The 15,244-nt window shown below is 38.8% G+C and overlaps 2 protein-coding genes across 24 annotated transcripts in view; both read right to left on the bottom strand.

The window, feature by feature from the left end:
• The window catches only part of LOC145895996 (uncharacterized), a 100,709-nt gene that overhangs the window by 20,755 nt on the left and 64,710 nt on the right, over positions 1-15,244 (bottom strand). For 20 of the 23 annotated variants that reach the window (XM_082984787.1, XM_082984774.1, XM_082984786.1 and 17 more), the window contains 6 exons: positions 8,610-8,634; positions 8,454-8,520; positions 8,157-8,341; positions 8,018-8,090; positions 7,624-7,817; positions 6,497-6,560 (listed from right to left, as the gene is read on the bottom strand). In XM_082984787.1, coding sequence (XP_082840913.1) covers positions 6,497-6,560; positions 7,624-7,817; positions 8,018-8,090; positions 8,157-8,341; positions 8,454-8,520; positions 8,610-8,634 — 608 coding nt within the window. Of the gene's footprint in view, positions 1-6,496; positions 6,561-7,623; positions 7,818-8,017; positions 8,091-8,156; positions 8,342-8,453; positions 8,521-8,609; positions 8,783-8,842; positions 8,907-15,244 lie in introns of all 23 variants that reach the window. The other 3 variants (XM_082984784.1, XM_082984785.1, XM_082984778.1) reach the window with 3 other exon arrangements.
• LOC145896001 (uncharacterized) lies at positions 409-13,327 on the bottom strand. Its single transcript, XM_082984790.1, has 27 exons — positions 13,100-13,327; positions 12,948-13,029; positions 11,511-11,683; positions 11,313-11,397; positions 9,998-10,158; positions 9,881-9,938; positions 9,649-9,818; positions 9,503-9,566; positions 5,918-6,081; positions 5,795-5,858; positions 5,559-5,734; positions 5,398-5,464; positions 4,852-5,036; positions 4,713-4,785; positions 4,297-4,493; positions 3,876-3,939; positions 3,574-3,749; positions 3,342-3,414; positions 2,982-3,160; positions 2,835-2,910; positions 2,583-2,773; positions 2,414-2,492; positions 1,588-1,763; positions 1,464-1,530; positions 1,217-1,401; positions 1,043-1,109; positions 409-773 (listed from the first exon to the last, which is right to left on the bottom strand). The coding sequence occupies exons 1-27, from the start codon at positions 13,284-13,286 to the stop codon at positions 578-580; spliced, it is 3,435 nt and encodes a 1,144-aa protein (XP_082840916.1). The 5' UTR covers positions 13,287-13,327; the 3' UTR covers positions 409-577.

The raw sequence follows: 15,244 nt of genomic DNA on the forward strand, positions 1-15,244 counted from the left end.
ACTATGTCCAGATCTTTTTGAATGATTATCATGCGAATTACATTTTTAGTTATTAGCAATTGGGATGAATTCTTGATGCCCGGATATTAACTTTTGGACCTTAAATTTCTACCTGCGGCAACACGCGTGGTTGTAAAAAATTACTAAAATTTATAAAAAAAAATTTAATGTTTGGTCCAACAACATATTTTGGTTTGACGTCGCTGCTTTGAAGGCCCGAAGCACTTAAGATGTTGTTGCCTCATCAATTCCAACGTGTACACTGACTTCATGTGTTTCTAACCAATGTTATGCTGTGTGCAAAATTGCCCTGGTTACAAAAGCCAACAAAACACTTCCACAACATGATACAAAAATACTTTTACTATATTCATGCTTTCCTCGTTGGTTCAAGTTTGGAAGATTTGTTTTGGTATTTACAAGAACAAGGTTCGATTCACATAAGCTCTGCACACTTCAACATAAACATTACTCCGTGTGCATTGTATGCAAATAAAACTAATTTGAATATAAGATACATAATTATTAAAATTATCACACACCGGTAAAATCACTGGCCACAAATATTACGTTAAAATCAAGCCATGAAGCAACTGAAGAACACAACACAGATCATACACATAATGTTGACTCCAGCAATTCGAACACTACCACTGGTTGTTGTAACTGTTGTTGTTGTAGCTGCTGTTGTAGTTGTTGTTGTTGTGGTTGTAGGAACTGTTGAAGCGTTGCATGCATCGGTGTCACAACAATTGGAAACACAGTTGGCGGTTCTACAACAAGATTGTTTAAATCCAATAATGATTTACGGCAGATTGAACAAACATTCCATGTATTGCGTATGAGTTGTGGCTTGAAGGTGTATTGGTATCTTAATACGTTTGACATATGGAAGGCAGTTCGGCTGGAATGCTATTTACTGGTATTATCTATACAGTGTATAGATGAGCAAAAGCATACATACCGATATGGTATGCATTGGAAGTGGACTATATACTGTATAGGAGTTAAGAACACTGAACATTACAGGGTTTCAACTTACGTTCCACAGAGAGTATCACATGCAGATGCTGCAGTGCATGATCCAACTGTAGTTGTGGTGGTCGTGCCTGATATAAATATAATTTATATTGTTTCTCAGTTTTGTTGAAAACGTTAAGTTGAATGAATTGTCCAAGTCAACAAAATATTAAATAAGAAATGTTTAATTCATTACTTCCACTGGTTGTTGTAGTTTCTGTTCTTCCACATTGTTCCCCAGCACCACAAAGTGTGATTGTTAATTCAGTGAGTGGATCTGCTGCAGTTGAAGTTCCAACATAACATTTGCGTGCAGTTGATTGAGCCACAGTTAGACTGTTGCATAGATCAGCAAAGTTGCAGCATGAACTCACACATCCCCTGTACAAAACCACAACTAAAGTCACAAAAACTTTAGGTCGAAATAAACAAGACTTTCTTACGTTGCTCCAGCACTGCAGTGATCTGGGCATGCTGACGCATCCTGGCACGATCCAACAGTTGTTGTGGCTTGAAATAAGATTGCTTGTTAGAAACAATACCAGAATCGCACCAAGTTTAACTTACTTCCAGAGACTGTTGTCTCTGTTCTGCCACACATTTGTCCAGCTGAGCAGGTTGTTGTAGTGGGAAACGCTCCATTGGCGAGAGTACCAGTGTGACATGTAACGATGTTTTTAATGTTGGCTGGTGTGTCGTTGTTACAAAGGTTTGCATCGTTACAACATGCACTTACACAAGTTCTGCAATAACATTGTGTTGAACAGAAAAATTTTACGTTTTAAATTCATGAAGAAAATATGTAATAATTGGGGCGAGTAGTTTTTTTACCTAAAAATGAAAAATTTTGACCTAAAAATTGAAACGTTTGACAGATTTTGACATTAAAAAATTTTTTTTTGACAAATTTTGACAAATTAAGAACTCAAGTAGTTAAAGTACGCATTTTTGTGCAAAAAAGTTAAAATTTGTTGTACACATTTTGAGGTGTGTTGAGCATCACACCATATCAACCTATATTATTTCACTTAATGGTATATAATTCACAATAAGTAGACAATGGGCCATTTACAACAGTATAAAGTGAAATTTTTCAAATATCATTACATGAAGTGATGCCACATATATGGGGAAATTACATCAAGTTTGAGAGGAAACATTTGCTTTGATGAGTAAACAAAGTGCATTGATTTTATTTAGATGTAGGCCTAGTTCTTTTTTTTAACGGGTAAAATCTCCCGACATAGACATTCGATGAAAACTGCAGATATTACTGCACTAATTAAACGGTATAACTGATGTGATTTATTTTCCACAAAACATTTTTTAAACTTGTCATCACAACATCAGGTTTGGTAAAAGTGCGTCGCCAGTTGGAAATAAACAAACTTACGAATCTCCAGCACAAAGCAGGCTGCAGGTAGAAACTGAAGCTTGGCAAGATCCAACAGTTACCACAGTATCTACGCTGTCTGTGGACAATATTGACATTGTTGTCAGACTATTTACTGTGTTTGTAAATATTTTTTTTTAATCTGAAGGTAAATCTCAAGTAAACGTACCTGCTGTGGTCGTGGTTACTGTTCTTCCACAGTAAAGGTTTGCATCACAATGTTGCGGTGCGAGGCTTCCTGTTGCAGCTAGAGTTCCTACTTGTGTAGTTGTACCAACTGAACATACGCTCCCTGTTTGTGTAGCAACCGACAGACTGTTACAGAGATCAGCATCAGAACAACATGATTCCACACAACCCCTGTAAGTAGAATAGTTACGAGGAGTTTTCTTTGTTTTTTGGTCATTTTAATTCTACTTACGGTGCACTGTTGCAAAGTGTTGCTGTGCATTGAGTTGGTGTGTTACAAGTTCCAACAGTTGTCACAGTAGTTACTCCTGTGCAACATTTGTATAATGCGTGTAAACAAATTGAGTAAATAAGCAATTAAACAAGTATGGCTTGTTACCATTTGCTGTTATACTGGTTTCTTTTCTTCCACACTGGCTGCCAGTTGCACAAGTCAGACTTGATGTGAGAGTTCCCGTTGTGACTGAACCGGAGGCACAACGTAAAGTGTTGTCCATGTTGTCGACAGTTTGACTGTTGCATGAATCAGCATCGTTGCAACACGCATATACACAACCCCTGGTAAAATCAATCAGTTAGACCTGATGTTTCTGTTTGGAAGAAGATGAGTTGATCAGAAGCATACGGAAAATTTGTGTTAATTTTTAATTGTTTGTTTTATCAACAGATAAACAGAACATTTTCACGTGTTATGCTGAGGCTCGTGTGAAACACTTTCCTTGTTTGAATAAAAACTTACGTAGCTCCTGTGCAGAGAAGGTCGCAAGCAGCTTGAGTTGCACACGAGCCTACGGTGGTTACTGTAGTGGTACCTTAAGGAAAGGATATTAATATCAAGGAAAATAGGTGACTGTGGAGAACGCAGGAATAACATATGGAAGTTCTGCCCTATTCTAGCATTTAATTCCAAAGACAAAATATTAGAATTTCGTTGTAATATTTTAGCCAATATTAACTGACACACAATTTACCTCCACTTGTTACAGTTGTTTCTGTTCTTGCACATAATTCTCCTGCTGCACATGTTGTACTTGCCGTCAAGGTTCCTGTTGTTACACTGCCAGTCATACAAGTTACCACATTCCTCATTGGTGTCACAGTCTGAGTGTTGCAAATTTCTTCACTGCAGCATGCTGATACACAACCACTGAGAAAACCGTAATATATTTGTTGTTATATGTTTGGAACTCAACATTTTAAGTTTCTCATTCCTAATTTAAATTGTGTTGTAACGAAACGCTTAAAAGTTAGACTTCGGTTTGTTGTTACTTACGCTGTTCCCTGACAAATTGTGTCACAAGCAGCTGCTGCCGTCTGACAAGCTCCAACGATAGTTACTTAAAAACAATAAAATTGTGTAAAATATTTGCTTGTTGTGATTGGTAACTTGTTGTGTCACATTTAGTTGGTGATGTGTTAAGAGTTCTCTCATTGGACGGAATAATCTTGGAACACAAACAACGTCTATTCTTACATGTTTTTTTACGTAAATGTGAGAAACTGTGACTTATCTATTGATCACTTTAATCGAAACTGCCTGCAGCGTTATGTTGTTCACGCAACCAAAATACCACAATTTTACGGATATCATCTCAACCGAAACAAATGCTATTCAAGGTTGGACACTCACGTAAAATATTTTTTTCATGTTCGTACTATCTCCATTATTGGCGGTGGTTTCACTAACAACTTACTGTCTCCATTATTGGCGGTGGTTTCACTTCGTGAACAAACGTGAGCAATGGTATCACAGTGGGCGTATGTATATGTTGGCGATACACTCGAGGTTTGGGTGGTGCTTCCAACGAAACACTTTCGTGCTCCTTGCTTGGCGACTGTCAATGTGTTGCAACCATCGGCATCATTACAACATACGGCTGTGCAACCCGCTCTAAAATGATAAAATAGGTTTTTGACAGTTCTATGAAACGATACAAACTAAAACACCAATCGTTACATTTTAGTCGTATATTGGTGTTTTAGTTTTGGGTGTTTCACGACATATGAGGTGGTAATTTCAATACTAAACGTTGAAGAAATGAAAACTCACTCAAATATCGGCAAAAATTTGTGCGTTACTAAGTGGATATGGTTATGATAGAAATCTTACGTTGCCGGCGATCCACAAAGACCGGCACAGGCGGATTGTGCTTGACAAGATCCGATCGTTTGCAAGTCGGTTCCTTTGTTTGAAAAAATTGATGAATGTTTGGAATATTAACGAGTGTTAAGAGTTTAACTGAGGTTACCTGACACAGTTTCCATCCTTGCACAAACTTCACCGGCGGCACATGTTGAAGTGACGTCAAACGTAGCAACTGCTAAGTTTGCCGTGTCTTTTGTTCCTGTCCCACATCTCACCACATTGATTATGTCGGTTACAGACAGACTGTTGCAGTTGTCTCCGTCGTTACAACAAGCCGAAACACATCCACTGCGTGTAAAGGTTTGTGTCTTGCATATATTGACCTTTTTTGTGATTTTGATATATAAGCAAAAACTAGATTGCTGCCCAGCGGATGACGGTGATTGTATATTCACCACAAAGTGGAAGTCTTTTCCTGACTTTACGATATTCACATCAAGCTTAACAAAGGCGTAACAGTTTCAAACAATGGCCACATGCAGGCAAGTTTGGCATGATTCTACAAAGTAATTTTAAACTCCCTTCATAATATATAAGCAAAACTTGCCAATCTAATGGCACCTTATCAGGGCATACAGGGGACATCATTGGGCAGCTCACATAATTTGGTAAAAAGTTTATCTTTTGTGCTAAATATTAAAATACTTACGTTGCTCCTGTGCAGAGTAGATCGCATGCATCTTGGGTTTGACATGATCCCACTGTTGTTGTTGTCGCTAAAATTATAACACCATCGTTTAAATATGGACGAAAATATCTTGCTTTATTTGCGTGAAAAATAATAATGTCGATTTTAAATTTATCGCTTACTTCCATCCGAGGTCGTTTCCTTCCTTGCACAAAGTTCGTTGGCTGCACACGTTACACTGTTTGGGAGATTTCCAGTAGTTGCACTTCCAGATGCACATCGAAGTACAGTTTTCATATCTGCTACAGTGCGTCCATTGCATCTGTCCGCATCATTACAACATGCCGATGTACAACCCCTGAAATCATGTTTAGCGCCTTCGTAAATCTTTGTTAGTTCTAACTACAACATCACTTACGCAGTTCCAGCGCACAAGTCATCACACGCTGCTTGAGTGACGCATGCTCCAAAGTTATTGGTGGCTGCAATGTCATAAAGTTTTGTTGAAAATTTTTACATTAAAAGTTATGGGCATCGTTACCTGTTTCACTTCTTCCACACAATTCTCCAGCATTGCACGTAGTTGTGGCTGCAAGTGCAGCATTATTGGCCACAGTTCCAGTCATACAAGTAACAACATTTCTCATTTCTGCAATTGTTTGTCTGTTGCAGTTATCCTCACTACAGCATGCTGATATGCAGCTTCTGTTCAAGTAATTTATATCAGTTATTGGCTTGAGGAGATACTCATAAATACAAACATGAAGATACCAAAATTCAGATATTGTCGTAATTGTCAAACTATTTGTAATGTACTTTTTATCGTCCTGTCCAATACGCCTCTTGTGGTCGTGCGTGATTTCTATGACGGTTTGTGTGGTTACCATGAGAAAAAGGCATGCGTGGCAGTAACGGGAAGCACTTGTTGTATGAAAAGCTTACTTTTTACTGCCTTTACATTTGATAATAAAGCATAAAATCACTACTGGGCTGAAGCAAGTCCTACGAGTCTTGGGAAGGATAAATGTTCACCAGATATATCATACGTGTGATAGATAAGTGTGCGATTTGTTTTGTAGCGAAACACTCGAAAGTAAGACTTTAGTTTGTTGTTACTTACCCAGTATTCTGACAAAGTGTTTCACAATCAGCCACTGCTGTCTGACAAGCTCCAACAATCGTTACTGGAAACAAGAAAACTGTGTAAAATACTTCGGTTGTTGTGTCACATTTGGTAGGTCATATGTAAGGGTTCTGTCGTTGTAGTACAGCAAAGTTACTCAGACTTTTCGGGACGCATTTCGGAATACTTAAGGAATATTGGAATATTTTATTCGTAATCCCAAATTTAGGATTAAACAAAGTTGGGGGGAACAGAATATGTTTTCGTTGCGCAATCATGTGGTCGTTGTAGCGACTCCTGGTGGTCACCGACATTGTTATCTAATGAAAACATTTAGAGCAATAAATCATTTTGCAACTGAAGTTTTAGTTGTTGTTTATGTATCTCCCACTGTCTTCCTATTTTGCTTGCTTTAAAGTGTTATTAGGAGGCCTTTTTGGTAATAGGATGTGCCATTTTTTGTACTTCAAACCTAAGTAAACATACAATTTCGAGCACAGAACACTAGCAAGCCCTTTTCATGACTCTACAAGTGCGGCGTAAAACTGTATATACGCCGCTGCGATAAATGTTGTATTACCACCGACGTCAAGAGTTGGTTGATAACTATACAATGGATATTCATTGTTCGGAATATATTAGTTCATAATTAAACTGTGTGAAGAAACATATTCTATCCAACGTTCGACGCTCGTGTTAAATGATTTTTCGTGTTGTTAATGCTCTAAAAATATTCTTGTTATTGTTCAGGGGGTGCCGTTAATATTGTTGGGATATTAACACCTTATTCCATGACAATAAACGTTTTCGAGTAAATCTTTTTCTATATCCTACTGCATGGTCCTTGTTTTGTCCCCTGTAACAAAAACTTACTGTCTCCATTATTGGCGGTGTATGTGATAAAATGTAACTTATTTATTTATCACTTTAATCAAAACTGCCTGCAGCGCTATGTTGCTTACGTGGATGTCATCTTAACCGAAACAAATTCTATCAAAGGTTGGACACTAACGTTAAATAATTATTTTCATGTAGGTTGGCGTAAATTTATGGAATATAGAACGTTTATGTTTATTTACATCCTACTGCATGGTCCTTGTTTTGTCCCCGTAATAAAAACTTACTGTCTCCATTATTGGCGGTGGTTTCAATTCGTGAACAAAGGTCAGTACTGCTATCACAGTGGGCGTATGTATATGTTGGCGATACACTGGAGGTTTGGGTGGTGGTTCCAACGAAACACTTTCGTGCACCTTGCTTGGCGACTGTCAATGTGTTGCAACCATCGGCATCATTACAACATGCGGCTGTGCAACCCCTGAAACGATAAATTAAGTTTTCGACATTTCTATGAAACGATAGATTTTAGTCGTATAGTGGTGTTTTATTTGTGAGTGTTTAACGAAATATTAGGTATATTGACTTCAATACTAAACGTTGAAGAAATGAAACTTTTCACTCAAATATCGCCAAAAGTTGAGCATTAGTTGGTGGGTTTGGTTACGATAGAAATCTTACGTTGCCGGCGAACCACAAAGACCGGCACAGTCGGCTTGCGCTTGACAAGATCCGATCGTTTCCAAGCTGCTTCCTTTGTGTAAAAGTTGCGATGAATGTTTGGAATATTAACGAGTGTTAAGAGTTCAACTGAGGTTACCTGTCACAGTTTCCTTCCTTGCACAAACTTGACCGGCGGCACATGTTGAAGTGACGTCAAACACACCAGCTGTTGGGTTTGTGGTGGTTTTGGTTCCTGTCCCACATCTCACCACATTGATTATGTCGGTTACAGGCAGACTGTTGCAGTTGTCTCCATCGTTACAACAAGCCGACACACATCCACTGTAAAGCAGTATTGTGTGCTGACAAGTATTTGTTATGGCTTTACTGTGTGTTGGTTAATTGCTCACACTTTACTACTGACTTTGACTAGAGTTGTATATAAAATACTTACGTCACTCCAGTACAAAGTAGATCACATGCTGCTTGGGTTTGACATGATCCCACTGTTGTTGTTGTAGCTAAAAGTAAAATACCGTCGTTATTATATGTCATTGAAAAAACATATATATGTTCGCTGGAACAATGAAAGTTAGTATTTTTAACCTACGTGCAACTGTGGTTTCCGTCCTTGCGCAAAGTTCGTTGGCTGCACACGTTACACTGTTTGGAGGGTTTCCAGTAGTTGCACTTCCAGATGCACATCGAAGTACAGTTTTCATTTGTGCCACAGTCCGTCCATTGCATCTGTCCGCATCATTACAACATGCAGATGTACAACCCCTGAAATCATGTTCAGTATCTTCGTGATTTTTTGTTACTTCTAAGTACAGCATCACTTACGCAGTTCCAGCGCACAAGTCATCACACGCTGCTTGAGTGACGCATGCTCCAATGATATCAGTGGCTGCAATTTTATAAAATTTTGTCAAAATTTTTACATTAAAAGTTATGGGCATCGTTACCTGTTTCACTTCTTCCACACAATTGACCAGCAGTACACGTAGTTGTGGCTGTGAGTGAAGCTGTATTGGCCACAGTTCCAGTCATACAAGTAACAACATTTCTCATTTCTGCAATTGTTTGTCTGTTGCAATTATCCTCACTACAGCATGCTGATATACAACTTCTGTTTAAGCAATTTAAAACAGTAATTAGGGAGCGATAATTTACACATTAGTACAAACATGAAGTTCAGATATTGTCAAATGTTCAAACTATCCACCAGAGCGTACGTTTTATTTGAGTTTCAGATTAGAGTGCGATTGCAACCATGGCGTTAACTATAATTTGTTTTTTTCTACTATACGTATAGTAAGTGTTCTTAGCAACTAATTTGCAGTGTATATATTTACTTTTGAAAATAATAATGGAGTTTAAGTGCGTTCATTTTTACGTTTACTGGTTTTGTGTGATATTAGTTTTTTGAATCAACTTATTCCGATCATCAATCTCTTTTCTGACAGCAGAAAAGGAAAATATCATGATGGTAAAATTTCTTACCCATCACTGCCACACTGCGCGTCGCAAGTAGCGGAAGAATCTTGGCATGTTGTTGTAATTGTCCCTGAGAACATAAATTGCCGATCTTTGCAATAATTGCTGTATTTTGAAAGTTACAAATAATTAACGCATGAATAACTTGTTACCTGATATATCTTTTTTTCCACATACTTGGTCGGTCGAACACTCAGTAACAGTTTGGGTGGCGTCAGTTCCAACGAAACAGAACAGAAGAGCGTTGTTAGCGGTTATTGCGGCTACATTTCCAGTGTTACAATCATCAGCGTTGCTGCAACAAGCTTCCACGCATCCGGAGCTGAAAAATTAAAATTTTGTTCAAAGATAGCTTAAATGGTTTTTGTTCACATTGTTACTTACGCTTGCATGTTGCAGAGCGTTCCACAGGCTGATTGAGCTTGGCACGATGCCGTTGTAACTACGTTTGAGATGTTAACGTTACTGTCAATATGTTGTTAACTGTATTTAAATACAGACCTCCTCCAACTTCCATTTTAGCGCAAACGTGGGTTGCTGTAGTGCAAGGTGTGGAAGGAGCGGATCCTCCAGATGTTACCGCACAAGACATCTTGTTTATTTTAGCGACGTCTTGGTTGTTACAATTATCAGCGTTGTTACAGCTTGCTGATACACAGGAACTGCAGAAATATTAGTTTTTACCAAATGAAACTTTAAAGTCAGTGAAATTGCCGGACATCATTACGACCTTCAGAAAATGGTAAATTGCCGCCGAAATATTTAAACCCTAAGTTGTTTAACATTCACATCTTTGTTGTCTGATATACCAGGGGTGCACACCTGACATTAGGAAGCGTGTCAAAATGTTAAATGTGCTTTAGTGCAGTTTATTGGCTGGTGTTTAAAAAACACTCCTCACGCATTCGCAAAATTATAATCAGTACACAGGCCTATCCTGGGGAGGGTGTTTCCCCGTTTGTGAAATATTTCTGTGATGATACCGAAATAAACGCCACTTTTTGTCAAAATCTCTGTGAAAACAAGAAACTTTTTTTGTTTGTTCGGCTGAAACCTGTCGTGCTTTAAACTGGTCATTGTTCCACACACAGAGCATTTTTGTTACACTAAAGACGAAATGCCTTTTTTAGTGGCGACGTTGGTTCAATGGCAATCAGCGGTTTCCCTGTGTGTGAAGTTAATTAGTTTGGTTGTTAATACACGTTGCAAATATTCCGCATGTGCATTTTAACGTTTGACTTAAGAAAAACTGCGCACGCAAATGTGCAAACAGGAAGCGGGCACCAAATGCAAATTAATTTTTATTTCTATGTTTTCTTGACTAAGCACATTTATTTCCTTGTTTGGTTACAAATATATTAAGTTTTTATTGTGCCAGAAGTACAGACTATTAAATTATATTGAACACCTTCTATCAAAATATTAGTAATAGAAGTACGGCGAAAACTCGCATACGAGTGTTCTATGAAAAGCACTATGCAATTGCGCAAGCCATTCTATTTTCAAACCAATAGATTACCAAACTTGACCATCGTGCCCTACATACATGTGATAGATGTATTTCGGCGGACGTGGGCACCATTAAAAAAAAACAAGTTGTATAAAACAACATAGTTAAATACGCTAGAAGTCGCCGTTTGATCAGCAAAGTCGTCTGATAGTCACACCAGCTGCACCGGTGAGACCTTTTAGGTCGAAACAGTGGCCATCTGTCTGCAGCTTATACACAACGCTAGAAATCGTTTAATTGGGATTTTGTACAAAAAATATTGTCTAAAACGTTTTGTTTCCAAAACATCACTCGAGAAGTACTTACTTTGGACTTGCCATGTCCGCAGTCTCGCACAACGCATCTGCAATAGACATAGCTCCACACGTACCAGTGATCGTAACGGCGGTTGCTGTAACACACATTTCCTTTCTGGGTCATTGTCAACTGTTTATCACAGATAGGTTACGAACGACTGGTTTTAGTGAAATATGATATACGTGTGTATTTTATGCATTTTCTTACTGTCGGCGTTGGTGACTTCTTTCCTCCCGCAGTATTCAGTGGATGCACAAGCTGTTGCTGTAGCTGTTGAACCCGATATATCTCCAACTTGACACGTCACAACGTCTATGGTGGTAGCAACTACCACATTGTTGCAATCATTTGCATCGCTACAACATGCTGAAACACATCCCCTGCGAAACAACATTTGTGGTAATGCAGAGTATGAACAACGACGGAAATCTTTCAGAAAAACGGGTGTACGCTGGATTTTATACAACTTTTCGCACCTTTAGTTTTGCCGCAAAACTGTGCCAAGCAATTAAAGGGGGGGGATTTGTTTACTCGTATCTTTAACATCCAAGAAAGGTGGTTAATCATTTTCCTGTTATTTGCGTGTTTTATGTTGGTCACGAAAACCTTCGGTGGCGTTTAAAAGTTTTATGTTGAAGTATTTTTTGGCTGGAGTGCTCACACTCGTATGTGTGGATGCTGAATCTACGGCGTCAAAGCTAACAAACAGTTTTTCGGTGTAACTTCGATGTTCCGATGGAAATACGCTGCAGTGAGTTTGCTCCTTGCCTCGTGCGTCCTATGGTTGTGTTAATTACCAGTATATGCTACCTCGCACGTGTTCTGTGTTACAGCTGTTCTTGTTGTCGTTACCGTGATGCACTTTTTTCGTTTGACGTTATTATGACTAAGTTACAGTGAGCTGCATGTACGGTAAAATAAACGATTAATTCCACAACACATGGAATAAGTGAGCTAATTATATTCCCAGCTAAAAACATTTAAGATAAAATATAATGAAATTTAAACGTATCACGTGATTTGGTTCTGACGCCTGGTCCCCAAAAGTTGGTTTGGAGTTTATGAAGTGAATATTGTTTGGGTGACAAGTCTATGTCTTGAACACATGTTGCTTTGATGGAGCACCGACGTTGCACTAGTTTTTTTGTGGAACACCGGTCTATTTGATATTCAATGTATGACAAATATCTGGGTGCACTTCAGTAAATAGTTTAAATGGAAAAAGCCGCTCCCTTAGCAGGTCTCGTTGGACAAATTGCGGGGCGAGCAGCTCAAATTGCAACTTCGGTCAAGGCGCCCGACCCATACACGAACTAGATAACCTGAGCAGGGCGCAGGTCACGATGCAGCAGCAGGTTACGATATAGTGGAAGTTGGCATATTACCACGTATTCACAGCTGTCAAAACAATTGCCCTTTGGATTTCGTACATGTTGTGGTACAACTATATTTAGTGCTGGTGTTTTTCTTAAACATCACGGGATCTTGAAAAAACAAACTTTTGGCTGTTTTTGGTTGGTTATATCCGTTGATGGTATCGGTGTAGCCGAAATGTTTAAAATGTGATTTTTGTAGTGCGTTTAGATCGTCTGTTGTTCCTGTCAATACTATTCGCTTTAAACTATAGAAAAGTTTTAAACTCACGTTGCTCCAAGACAAAGGTTGTCGCACGCAGTGGAAGTTTGACAAGATGTGACCACTGTTACAGTGTCGTCGGGGTTGGTTGCTGTAATCCGATAATTTCATTAACATTCAAGCAAAGGGTACTTTTTTAAACTGAAAGTTCATTGACTTACTGGTTGACGTCGTTTCGGTTCTTGCACATAAGTAATTAGTCGGACATGTAGCGGTTGTAAGACTTCCGGTAGCTGTAGCACTTCCAACCTTGGTTGTTGAACCGATCTTGCAATCCAAACCATTGACAGTGTTGGTGCCGATCATCACCACTGCAGCCAACACGGCCACAAAACGCACACGAGTCATTATATTGATTCCTCTTTAACTTAACACAGTAAAACGAAGAGTTTGTTCTAGAAAACCAATTGGTTAATGTATGGAGTTTGTTTCAAATGATTCCACCCCAGTTCCTTCTAAACGTGCAACATGCAACCATCAGAAGTGTTCCAAGTGTTATCGAGAAATTTACGTGCAAGGAACTGTGGAATGTTGAAAAGTGGAAATCCGATCAACATATTTCACTACATTCTATTTCATCTCGCGGTGCGGAAGGTTTTGTAATGTTCCATGTTAAGTGAAAGTGTGACGCGATCTTTGTTTTTCTAACCAGGAAAGCCGAATGTTTTTGCACCTATATTTGTTTTTTACGTGCAGATTTTACAACGAAGTGGCATGTTCCGAAGTACTGAAATCTTACACTTTTCAAACGCTGTCACACATATTGTCAATTTTGTGAAACGACCGAATTAATCAGGGACGATGGTTGACAGCAAATTGTTCTTCTTCGCTTTAATGCGCGTTTCGACGTTTCTCAATTGTCGTAATACTGAAATAATACTCGATGGAAAACTGACAGCAAACCGCGCCCGAGTTTGGTTTCAGCAACAAACAAATCGAGTCCGATTTTCTTATCAAGGCAACCATGACGTCTCGCGTTATTTTCCCAACGTGGTGATGACTTTGTAACGAACCAAGTTTTTCTGGATCTTAATTTACGTCACCAGCAGAACCGCCCTCAGATGCTGGAATGTTTTCGTAATAAACTTTGCGGCACATGACCTTATTATGGACGAAATCGGTAAAATCTGGCAAAAACCCTAATCGAATAGAAAGTATCCCCTCCATGGATGATGTGAATTATAGACGCACCCCCACAACACAATAATACCAAGTGGTCGCACCGATAAATACAACGTCAACCAATCACTTTATTTATTGCTGGTTTTCAGCATGGAGTGAATAAGGACAACTTACAACATCGACTTATAGTTGAGCAATGTTCGCTACCATTTACAAGTATATTTCACTAAATTACACTTGTGTATTGGCTCAACTAGGGTTAGGACAACAGACTAACGATTTTCGCCCGTATAATCTTTGGGGGTGGAATTTGACCACGGCTAACTTCTCGACTTAAACCCTTTGTTTAACAACATTATAAGTTCCTCAGTAATTAGTGTTAACTCGTAGCATTTGTCCGTAAAATACAACACTGGTATTAACATCGTGTCGAGCGAACTTTGATCCTGACAACTTGACTCAAATGCTTTCACTCATGTTTATATCGTCGCAAACTTCAATGGAGTTTTATGAACTTTCCACCTTTCCAATGGAAATCACAACATTGCAACTATTTTAATTATTATTTCTCTGTGCTGTATTAAAACGCGGCCGAACCTCGTAACCTTTCCAAATATTTTTCTAACCATGGAAAGCGAGAACAAAACAAAAGTTATTGTGAAGATTTTTTGAACATTCAATTTTGTTTGTTGATTATTCCCCGACCTGTTGACTTTCAATGCGATTTATTTTATTACTGTTGGCAAAATATTTTGTTGAGCATAATGGTTGTAAATTCTAAAGTATTGAGATAAGGGGGATAATAGTTGTATATTCAGCTGAATATTTGTCGCTCTTACAAAGTACATTGAGTGCAGAGACGCAAGAATTGCCGGAAAAACGCTTCTTTTTCTGAGCCACAGCCTGCGAAAGTTTTGTGGTCACTCGTAAAATTTCCACTGAGCTTCTGGGGACGTCTTGCCTTACGACGATTCCACGGCAACTCTCTTCTACTTGAACTTTAGCCGTCTTTGTCGGTACAATTTAACTGGGGAGTGTCATCACTTCAAATATTAGCGCTTTGTAGACCAACACATGACAATTTGAGCACAGAGAATACGAAAACAAACAAGTAGGTGTACGAGGCGATCACAGCGATCACAGCGATCACAGCGATCACAGCGATCACAGCGATCACAGCTAAG

This window comes from Ascidia mentula, chromosome 3 (assembly GCF_947561715.1).
Source record: "Ascidia mentula chromosome 3, kaAscMent1.1, whole genome shotgun sequence".
Lineage (NCBI taxonomy): Eukaryota > Metazoa > Chordata > Ascidiacea > Phlebobranchia > Ascidiidae > Ascidia > Ascidia mentula.

Coding starts and splice junctions, on each gene's coding strand:
- LOC145896001 (XM_082984790.1), bottom strand. CDS start 13,286: ATGACTCGTGTGCGTTTTGTGGCCGTGTTGGCTGCAGTGGTGATGATC. Junction 5,735..5,794: donor GACTTGTGCGCTGGAACTGC/GTAAGTGATGTT, acceptor ACATGATTTCAG/GGGTTGTACATCGGCATGTT. Junction 3,415..3,573: donor AACAACTGTAACAAGTGGAG/GTAAATTGTGTG, acceptor CCTTTCCTTAAG/GTACCACTACAGTAACCACC.